Raw genomic sequence first — 11,341 nt, 5'->3', positions numbered from 1 at the left:
GTCTAAAAGTAGTGAAAATCTTTGCATTCCTTCTTGTTTGCAGTCCACATGCCAGGTCATTTCTGCAGTTATTAGTTGGAGTCTTGCTTTCTGTCATGTGATCCCTGTTGTTTGCCTGTCTTTCCCATCGGTCCATTGCTGGATGATGCCATAGCGATTTATCTTGCTCTGTGTCTTCATGCAGAGCTCATCACGAAAGGGATTATGACAATCTGTCAAAGCTTTGTTTCTTAGAGCGCACACTAAATCGCTTCAGGCCACGTCCAGATTAATGTTGGCCACTGCTTCCAGCATTTGTAATCCTCAAGTGCTGTCCATGCACACAAAGAGGATTCATTGGCTACTGTGAATAGGTGTGTGTGTCTGTAAGCTGACAGCACTGACTGCGGTTAGCTTTATAACGTATTAAGATGTGATAATCTGATACTGTCATATTAAAAGGCTTTGGTAACGGTGCACTGCACGGTTTGACTGTCAGAAACAAGAATAATTAATAGTAAGTCTTTGACTCTAACCTGCCAAAAAGCCCAAATGGTAATGCACCATGTAGACAGTTAAGACTTAACAACTTAAAATCTGAAATGTGTCACCATGGTGATGTAATCACTGTGCTGCACATCAATACTTTTGTCAGTAAAGCTATAATCATTTCTACAGCCAGGTTGTGCAAATCATTTGCACATGGTCAGTATTTTTTCATCTTTCCCTGTCTTGTCTTCCTCAGAAACCAGTGGATCTTCTAGAAAGCACCAGTGGACCCACACCGGTGACTGTCTACCATGTTGTCCAGATTAAGGACAACCTGGTCTCTGAGGCCATGCATCTCTCTTTGCAGATGGGTCCACACCAAAGAAAAGGGCAAGCCCCTCATGCTCAGCCCTCGCACCAACAAAGTAGGTGGACCTACCTTGTGTTGGGGTATTTAAGACACTGTGACGACAGCCCGTTTTTGTCTTGATCAATGTTAATTATGTCATTATGTGAAGAAGGATTATTTTTCTCTGTGTGCCTGGACAGAAAATAACTATAATGAATTGTTGAAATGTTATTGTTTGGTTACAGTGTCCAGAAATGGGTAGAAATTTACTGCAAGATGTCATAACAGTGGTTATAATGTAAGCTTTTAAATTTTAGGCCTGTATATTTTCCACACGTTTAAATGCCATAGTCTATCCCACTGCAGATGCCAATATCTGTTTATATCTCAGACAAAGAATAGTGGGGAGCTAAGCTTGTGTGTGACTGATATAAACTGGCATAACCATTTTTAGTAGTCTGCAACCAAAATACAAAAGTTGTAAAAGAAGTTTATGCTTCAGTTATTTGTATTCCCATATCTGTAGCTATTGACTATTTATGATGAACGGTGCCTGTCTGTCAATGCCTGTCTAGCACATTGTTATTTGGCTGCTTTCTGAATTTTTCTTTAAGGTGTTTGTGATTTTCGCTGTCGGTTTTAAAATGCTCACAGCAGGGTATCTAACAGTGCGCATACAAGTGAGACAATTACAGTGTCGTGTATTTGCTAAATTGAAATGATGCTGTGAAGCATTTGGCTTGGAGGGTTTGATTTTTCAGGAGGTTTGCCAACTACTGAGAGTTACAAATGATATTTATAACATGTACATTTTGCTGCTTGAGATGATTTGACCTTTTGCTAAACTTAGCCCATACCAGATAAATATAGAAATTCCAACCTACATGCAAACTGGACACAGACCAGCTGACCAGTGGTCCCACAAACTGGGGTTTGTTTTTTCAGCCAGTTTTTGAGCTCCTGCATAGCTCCATACTTGATTTAATAATGGTTTGTAAAAGCAGGCTTGCAATGAAGACTGTATATAGAAAAACGCTGATATAAAAGGCCTATAGAGCTGCTTTCAGGTCTGTCAGTACTCCCCTCCTCCCTGACTACCTCACAGTACAACTAGCAACCAAGCACTGCCAGACATTATATGGCATGCTGTATTCTAAAGTTAAAGGCATGGGCAAAATGACTGTAATTGGCACCTATTAAAAATCCTGAGTGGGAGTCCGAGAGTTTGCAGGCATCCAGGAAAAGGACACCCACATACATAACTGAGATAATAAGTAAACAGCATTAGATAAAACTTTAAAATCCATTTATTTATTTGCTCAAATTAAAATTATTGCATTATAGTAAATTCTCTACAAATTGAGTTTATGCACTTACACTCAAGAAAGAGGCACAAACCTAATTCCATGGTTTGGTTCGGCTTTTTTTTTTTTTTTTTTTTTTTTTAAGGTCAACTTGAAATTCTTCTTGCATTAAAAGTCTCAGTTTCTAAACGAGAACATGCCAGCTAGTTCTAGATTACAAATATAAGCGCAGTACTTGATGTGACTTGCATCAGCAGTGTACTGTAGCAGTAAAGGTCACTGTGTTTGAAATGTAGTCTGGTATGACTTTGTTAAAAGGGCTAGGATCTCAAATTCCTTCACCCTAAATGTAGGTATGAGCTGTGCAGGGCAAGTGTTCACTGTACAGAATGTATTAATACCTTTATCCAGTATATTCCTGTCTTGGAAGTGTTGAAATTGCATTTCTAAAGTGCTAATCATGGGCTTGCTCAAGATGGTCTTTCATAGGGAAGTGCTCAGCTGCTGAAATCTTACAAAAATGTTACTTTCAATTTTATGCAAAAGGACAAATGCTAGATTAAGGTGTTTGCAGCATGTGGCATTGCGCTGAAAGGAACTGATTGGTAGAGCTGTGTGAAGTGAAATGCTCTATCAGCATGACTCAGCATTTTTCGAGGGGAGCCCCAGCATTCATCATTCTGACAAAATAATCCGCCCCCTTCTGCAGCCCCAGGCATGGCAGCCTCTTTGTTACGCCCATATTTCAGTCGGATAGGAGCTTGTAAATGCATGAACACATGCTCTTGTATACTGCAGGGACATGCAAACACATTGCATCCACCTCTCACCTCCCCCATCCTCTCATTTAAAAATTGGGGTGTTTCAGCCCACAGTGGTCTTCATTGGTTTCTTTGAGGCTACTCCTCCTCCTCCACTACTACCCCCACTCTCCGTCCGTCTTTGTCCTGCTGCAAAATTGCTTTCGTTTTGTTTTTGTTCATTCCATCAGCCTGAATTTATTTCTGTAAATGCTGAAAAGGTAAACTCAGTTAAAGGTCCCATAATGAGGCAGTGCACCGTCTAAACAAACTCCATTACAGTACATGAACAGTTAGTCCAGAAACTGCTATATTTTATAAAGAACAGGACAGAAATGTGGTATGCCTTAGCCATGAGTAGGGGGATGGTTGACATAAACAAATAAAGCCCTGCCCCCAACTACAGGTCGCAGGAGGAGTCCTGTTTTTTTTATGGTTTGCCAGTAAATTTCACAAAAACGGTCCTGTTAAGAAATGGCTACAGCAGACTTTGATGTCAGACGGTTACAGGAGGTGTTGCGTTAGTACTTTTAGCGTCCCAAGTAGAGGTTGATAATAGACGCAATATACAGTAGTGTGCAAAAATCTTGACTCACCCATTATTTCTTAATATTTTGCCAGAAAAATGGGAACTAGGTGGAGCAATTTATTGAAGCAAGTGCAGATTTATATGAACATGTCTTATAAACACAAGGCCACCTTTTATTCTATAATACAGGCTGAACTCTCAGACAAGTTTTCTTTCAATTTCTTTAAGTAGTCTGAAGAATGAAAACAAGCCTGACCACACACATTAAAAATACCCCTCATATTATTCATGAGAGTGCAGGCAGGGTGGAGCGGATGGAGGCAAGTGTCAGAGGTGATTTGTGACAGAAGGATAGCAGTAAGAGTGGAAAAAGATGGTGGTGAGACCTGCTGTGTGTGGTTTGGAGACGGTGGCAGTCAGGAAAAGAAAGGCAGAGCTGAAGAAGCTAAAATGTCATGTTTTTGTGTTCCTCCACAGGGTATGGCCTTTTCCCTTCAGGAGCGTCAGATTTTGGGGATACATGGTCTGCTGCCTCCCAAAGTGGAGACTCAGGAAATTCAGGCCCTGCGCTTTCAGAAAAATCTCAAAAAGCTGCACGATCCCCTGGAGAAGTAAGGATGCATTTTTCTTGTTGTACTGGAAAGCGTAAACATGTTTTTAAATAAAAACCGAGCATTTGTCTTCCTGTACACAGCTTAACTTTTCTTTTTCCATACAGGTACATCTACCTGATGGGCATCCAGGAAAGGAATGAGAAGCTTTTCTATAGGGTGTTGATGGAAGACATAGAGGAGCTGATGCCGATTGTTTACACTCCCACTGTAGGGCTTGCCTGTACGCAGTATGGACATATCTTTAGAAGACCAAAGTAAGGCCTTAGCAGATAATTTGAGTTTTTAATGTAGGTTTTGTTGCTCCACTCCTACACAGCCAGGTATTTTGTCGCTGGGAGGAAATCGTCCAGAGGTGTGCAGAAAAGCTTGATATGGAAGAGAAGAGAGATTGCTATATGTCTTGACACAGCATATTGACAGCCAGTTCTGAAGGCTATATCCTTACAAGGACAAATAATACTGTGTTCATGTCTGAGATTGTCTATCCAAATATGACTAACACAGCTCTTATCTTCAGTCTAAAGGAGCAGGAATGTTATGTATGCAAGATCCTATTGATTCTTCTAAAATTAGGACAGAAGCTCCTTTCAGGCGAGACCTTTGAGACCTTACCGAGTGAAGGGAGACCTGCTTTAGTCAGGAAAAGCTCTTACGTGTTTTATTTTTGATGGCAGGCGTATTGAATCTTATGCACATAATGTTAAAAAGTGGTTTTATGCTGAAGATGCATTTTCTTTTTCTGCTTAGTTAAAGTTAGGATTTAATCACGATTGCTGCAATAGCTAAACTGTCATCCTGTTTATCTCTCTAGAGGCCTGTTTATCTCCATTCTGGACAGAGGACATATCCGCTCCATCCTTGACAACTGGCCAGACACTAATGTTGCAGTAAGTCTCAAAATCCTCACTATAGTAAAACCTTTTCAGATATTACATTGGAAAAAAGTCTAAAAATATGTCATAAAGATATGACAGTTGCTTATAAATATGTCAAATTTTAATCTTCAGTTTTCCAACTAATGTGCTTCCTCCATCTCTTCTTTGTGTAGGTAGTAGTAGTAACTGATGGAGAGCGTATCTTGGGATTAGGGGACCTGGGTGTTTATGGAATGGGAATACCTGTTGGGAAACTTTGCCTGTACACTGCCTGTGCTGGCATCAGACCTGAGAAATGTCTCCCTGTGGTGATCGATGTTGGGACGGATAACGAGGTAGGAAGGCTAGGTGTTGGTTTTTTGTTTTGTTTTTTTTCTTTCTGTTTATTGCATGTGTGAGAGAAGAGAAATATAATAACTGTGTTTACTTTGGCTTCTCATGGTTGCCCTTGTCCTCCCATTAGACTCTCCTTAAGGATCCGCTTTACATGGGGCTGTACCAGAAGCGAGACCGCTCCCAAGCATATGACGATCTCATTGATGAGTTCATGGAAGCTGTCGTGGACAAATATGGGCAGGACACGCTGATCCAGTTTGAAGACTTTGGGAACCACAACGCGTTCCGCTTCCTTAGAAAGTATAGGGAGAAGTACTGCACCTTCAACGATGACATCCAAGGTTCACACATAACCCCTGACACAGCACTTTGAGACTACTGTAGTTAAATAGGTGCAGATAATGTCTACCTTGTTGTATGACTCTGTCGTCCTAATTCACATTCAGGTTACACCACACAAAGTGCTTAACTTGCAGTTTTATGTTTATGTATTTTTCCAGCTGATTCAAAGGCTCAAAGTTGAGCAATATTTACAGATCGGAGTATTTCCTAAGAACAGTTCTATAAGATTTGCAAGTTTAGGCCCATCCATACAAATGACTTACGGCCTTAACTGTTAAGTTACTGGAGCTGTTTCTAAAAGGATCGCTGCTTTATTAGAGTCCACCTGAAACTCAATGTAAATTTTTATTGTTGGATTAAATTACTGTGGAGCATTTCAGAAATCATCTGTTGTGAGTGATGGTGAAATAAGATGCATTCATGAGCTGTTTTCCTTGAAAATCTTTCTGATTTTAGACAAATTATCATGAGTGTTTGGATGTCTTTGAGGCAGAGACTCGATTGTTTACTCTTCTGTTTGTCTACATGTTTCCAGGCACTGCGTCTGTAGCTCTTGCCGGTCTGTTAGCAGCTCAGAGAGCAGTTGGCAAACCCATCACTGAACACCGGGTGCTGTTCCTGGGAGCAGGAGAGGTAAGCTGATATTCATCCTTTTAATCAATTGAACTTCTCAAGATTTTCTTTGTTTTTTTGTTCTCTTGACTTTGCTATATGAAAGTTACGTATTTGAAAATGGCAAAAAAGGCACAATTGGAAGAAGCGTACTGTTCCCGACTGACCACAGACAGAACAAAAAACCTGAGTTGCTCCATTGTCTATTTAGAGAATAATCGTTCATGTTTTCTTTGTGTACATTTTTTTGTGTTTTTATTTTGTTTATTCATTCTTTTATTTATTATTTGGTAGGCTGCCCTTGGAATTGCCAATCTGATTGTGATGGCCATGATGGAGACGGGAATGACCCAAGCTGAGGCCAGGAAGAAAATCTGGATGTATGATAAAGATGGCTTACTTGTAAAGGTAAGTGTGTGACACAGGAATTTTATAAGAAGAAAATGATACAATTTTGTCTACTTTCCTGGCTGGTCCACGGTCTAAACAGTCAACGGCATTTTCACTGAACAAGTGTTTATTAGTAATCGTGTCTAATGTGTCACATGTGACTCCAGGGCAGACAGCAGGGAACGGACTCTAACCAGGAAGCATTTACCCATGAGAGTCCAGGGGATGTACAGAGCTTCCTAGATGCTGTCAATGCCATCAAACCTACAGCTATCATTGGTGTGGACCTTTAATTTATTAATTAATTAATTAATTTATTTATTTATTTATTTTTTGTATTCATATAATTGTAGCCTTGTAGCACTGCTTGCCAACCAGAAAGAATTATACAAATATCTATTTTATTAAAATATTGTTTGTTAATAATAAACAATAAACTCAGTCAGTTACAAAAAGGTTGTAGTCTTATTTCAGACCTTCTTTGAACAGTAATAATAAATCAGTCTCTCCTTTTTTCCAGGTGTGGCAGGAGCTGGACGTCTGTTTACCCATGATGTCATCAAGGCCATGGGAACCCTGAATGAACGGCCAATCATCTTTGCCCTGAGCAACCCAACCAATAAAGCAGAGTGCACAGCAGAGGAGGCCTACACTCTGACAGATGTACACTTTTTTTTTTTCTAGGCTTAACTTTTTTTCCTGTTTTTTGTCTTTTTTGACAAACTCTTAAGTTATGCATTCAGATTGTGTTTTTCCTACCTCATCACCTCTCAAGCTTTGTTTCTGTGTCTCACAGGGAAGATGTCTTTTTGCGAGCGGCAGCCCTTTCGGTCCAGTCACTCTGAGCGATGGTCGCATCCTTACACCAGGACAAGGGAACAACGCTTACATTTTTCCAGGTGAGAGGGGGAAAAAAATTGATTATTCATTATTTACATTAAATGCAGCACTCTTAAGATGGTATGAATTGCATTACCGTACATCATGCAAATTTGAATGCAGTATGTTGTAATTGGTCTTCATGCATTTCAGGCGTGGGCCTGGCTGTGATCCTGAGTGGAGTGAGACACATCAGTGACATGGTTTTCTTAGAGGCTGCCAAGGTCTGAAGACACTACTAAATATTTTTCTACCTGTTCTTTAAGTTCATCTTTAACTTTTCCCTCACTCCATCCTGTATTGTCTTGCTGACTCTTTCATGTATGCATATTCTTCATACAGTTTCTTCCCAAAGCCCATAACCACCCTTATATCCATCCATATATACATAACACTATTTATTACATATTTACTTTTTTACACTGGTTTGTATATTCGTACATTTTATATATTTTTTTCTCTGTTAATACTGTTCATATGTATATAGTGCTGCAAAACTGCCCCCCCCCCAGCATGTTTGCACTGAGTAGGAGATGCTCTGTATCTCATTGTACAATTGTATAGTGACAATAAAGGCATTCTGTTCTTCTATTCTATATTCACTATATGCTCATCTCAGCCCTGTTTAACCCTTCGATGTCTCTCCTGTTCCCTCTCTTTCTAGACTGGCATAACAGATGAAGAGCTTCTCTTTGCTGGGCTGCATTTGATACATTAACACTAATCAGTGGAACAGATGATCACTGTGCTTTGTTGCCAGTGTTTTTGTTACTGTTCAGTGTCAGAAACACTGTGATTTGCATGGTGTTAATAGTACTAGAAGGGGTTTGATTACTTTTGTAATTACAACTGGCCAAAATCACATGACTAGTGTGGGTAGACAAACAGTAGTAGTAGTTTTGTCTGTTTTTTGTGACCTAGAAATTATTCTTTATTGTAAATGCAATCTTATGTTCCTTTCAGACACTTGCAGAGCAGCTGACAGATAAAGAGCTTGCAGAAGGCAGACTCTACCCTCCTCTGTCCAACATCAGGGAGGTCTCTATCCAGATGGCTGTCAAGGTAAGCCTCCTCCAGTTTAAATTTTGGTTATTGTCAAGGTCAGTTTACATGTTCAGTGGATTTTTTGAAAAAAAGAAATTCATGCCCTGCAGCCAGACAAACCGTAACATAACCTGTCAAACACTGTTCTCCTTTTGGTCAAAGTCATGTTGTTGTTCCTGTGTCACCCCTTACGTTTGGTCAGTGATAAATTTTCTCTTTCCCACTAAAGGTAGTGGAGTATCTCTATGCTAAAGGCATGGCGTTCCACTACCCTGAGCCAGTGGACAAGGACGCCTTTGTGCGGGCTACTGTCTGGAAGACCGACTATGAATCTTTCCTGCCGGACACCTATGATTGGCCAGGTGTCAACTTTAGCCCCAAGTCCATCTAGAAATAGGGCACACTCACTGTGGCTCATGTCATAATGGCCTTCTCTTCTTTTCTTTTTTTCTGCTTTATACCTAATCACAGATTTTGTAAGATTGCCTTACTTTAAACATATGCTTAAAAATAGACCACAGTATCCATGCTGCTACATTTTCACCAAACCAGTCTTATTGGATCTGTGAACAGTCAAAGTGGAAAGTGAAGAGAAGGGCATTCAAATGAGATCAGCCATTCTCATTTTAAATTACACTTCTCCATTATGTGCATAATGTAGAAACCTGCACAAAGCCAGATGGCCACCTGGTGGTGGAAATGGGCAGTGGCTACATCTATTTTCCATGCTGCTCCATCAAAAACTCGGCACTAAATTTGCATAAATTTCATGAATTTTTTTTCCCATTAATTTTTAAGATGTTATTGTTTCACTGTATCTGTAATCTAATAATGACTAATCTGTCATTTTGTTGTGTACATTTCTGATATTTGCTGTCTTCAGTTAGCACGCACAAACTCCATTCTTTACTTGTACTCCGTCTTCTAGTATTCTTGCAAGCTTGCAAGAAATGACCTCAATTTCATAACATTTAGTAATATCCAGTATGTATTTGTGTATTGCCTTTGTCCACCTTAAATAAGGCTCTGGTCAGTTTTCCTCTTCTCATTAATACCCAGTATAAGACATCTAGCAGAGCAGAGGACTGAAGAGGAGAGCCTTTCTGTTAGAGACAAACAAAGACCGATTCACTAAAATTGAGATTTTCTGAAGGGAAAATACATGAAAGTTATATATTTAAAAAAAATGTAGGCAGACAACCTTTTAACATCCACTCCAGCCTTTTGTTTGTTTGATTAATTGTGTCACCTAATATTTATTTCTTTGAATTCATGTTATTTTGTATTCAACTGTTTTGAAAAGCCTTTCTTCAACACTCCCTAAGGAATGGTCTTATGAAGAATGTATCCCATAAAATGATCAATTTTGCTTAAGTGTTATATGAATACTTAAGAAAATATGTGCAGTATATAATCATTAGATACTCATTTATGTTGTTAAATGTACTTTTTTTTTGGTCTGATGCGCAGTGTGTGGCATTGAGGTATGTTGGTTTTACTACTATTGTTTCGTCTGAGCAGACTGTACAAACTCACAGGCCAAGCTTCTCTTCAGTGTTATGATCCACCACGAGGTTAAAACACAGGTTATGTATTTTAGCACAAGTGCTCCTCATGTAATAAGTCTGTTTTGACTCAGCCAAGTGATGTAAACTGTGAACTGTTTGAAAATATTATTGGGATTAGAAAATATTGACTGAAAAGCCCTGGTTGATTAAGTCCTTCGTACTGAATAGCAATGGTGCCTAAGCACTGTATAGACTGGCAAAATATCTTTGTGATAAAGTGCAAGTCGGCTATACAGTGTACAAATCCACGTGTCAGTTTGATGTACTGACCTAATACCAGTAGGACACACTGCTGACCGTTAACCTGCTGAGGTTCTGTTAGCGCTTTGTTTTTGCTCAGTTCTGTGACAGATTGCTGCATTGTAATAGCAAATAAACTAAAGGTATACCACAGTGTTTCATGTAAAATGCAGGATTCAATCTCTGATCATATTTCTAAGACTTTAAACTGCTTTATGACAGGGGCATTGGCAGCGTTGCACATTGGTCTTCAGAGATGTGTGTAAAATGGAGATGGTTGACAGGTTAAAGAAAGAAAATGAGTATTTTAACAAGGAGAGGGCACCTACATCAGGATAGAAGTGCTTCATGGTTCATATGCAGTGAATGCTCCCTGTAACCATGCTAGCAAAAAGCCGCCTTCTTTTTCCTTTAAATTGTCATCCATCGATTTACACTGTAAAACTTTAACTCAAGGACCTTCCAACCGCATACATTGAAGTGCCTGCACAAATTACAGTGTCCCTTCATAGTCACTCCCATGCCTCATTAAGTTAACCATGCAGATAGCCACACTATAATTATTGACATTATTGTTTTGTTATGAAATGGTGTAACTGTAGCATTGAGCATACAGTGCTTTCTCTAATAAATGTTAGATTTAATGCAAACTTTTCAGTGGTTTAATGATATGTAAACACTGTGATGTCATCGGTGTGTTGCTCACGTGTTTGTTAAGATGTTGACTGTAATTGTCCAGTTTGAGTTTTTGCTGTTTTGTTCGATGAGTGGTTAGTTCATGTGACTCTTAGTGGTTTCAGTATTCATAAGTATTCCCATGCAGTCTGACACTGATTTTTGGTGCAGTCATGTTTGTATACCAGAGTGCAGTATGTTTGTTTTATTATACTTGAGGTGTGAAAACTCCAGAATAAAACCTATTTTTACATCGGCTCCCTTGTCTTTCAATTTATTATTATTTTTTTTTAATCCCATTTATTTTTCTTCCTTT

At 39.3% G+C, this 11,341-nt stretch overlaps 1 protein-coding gene across 1 annotated transcript; it reads left to right on the top strand.

Moving 5' to 3' along the window:
* The first annotated feature begins 757 nt into the window (after positions 1-757).
* Positions 758-11,283, top strand: me2 (malic enzyme 2, NAD(+)-dependent, mitochondrial). Its single transcript, XM_005916128.3, has 14 exons — positions 758-893; positions 3,928-4,061; positions 4,169-4,318; positions 4,876-4,951; positions 5,113-5,274; positions 5,403-5,616; positions 6,153-6,250; positions 6,524-6,637; positions 6,787-6,898; positions 7,140-7,282; positions 7,416-7,518; positions 7,652-7,722; positions 8,462-8,560; positions 8,772-11,283. Exons 1-14 carry the CDS (start codon positions 780-782, stop codon positions 8,931-8,933), a joined length of 1,752 nt encoding a protein of 583 aa, XP_005916190.1. The 5' UTR covers positions 758-779; the 3' UTR covers positions 8,934-11,283.
* The last annotated feature ends 58 nt before the right edge of the window (positions 11,284-11,341 follow it).

The sequence above is a fragment of the Haplochromis burtoni genome, unplaced genomic scaffold (genome assembly GCF_018398535.1).
Source record: "Haplochromis burtoni strain Fernald_Lab_line unplaced genomic scaffold, NCSU_Asbu1 Contig_18, whole genome shotgun sequence".
NCBI classification, from domain to species: domain Eukaryota; kingdom Metazoa; phylum Chordata; class Actinopteri; order Cichliformes; family Cichlidae; genus Haplochromis; species Haplochromis burtoni.
This window is presented reverse-complemented; position numbering and strand designations above follow the sequence as displayed.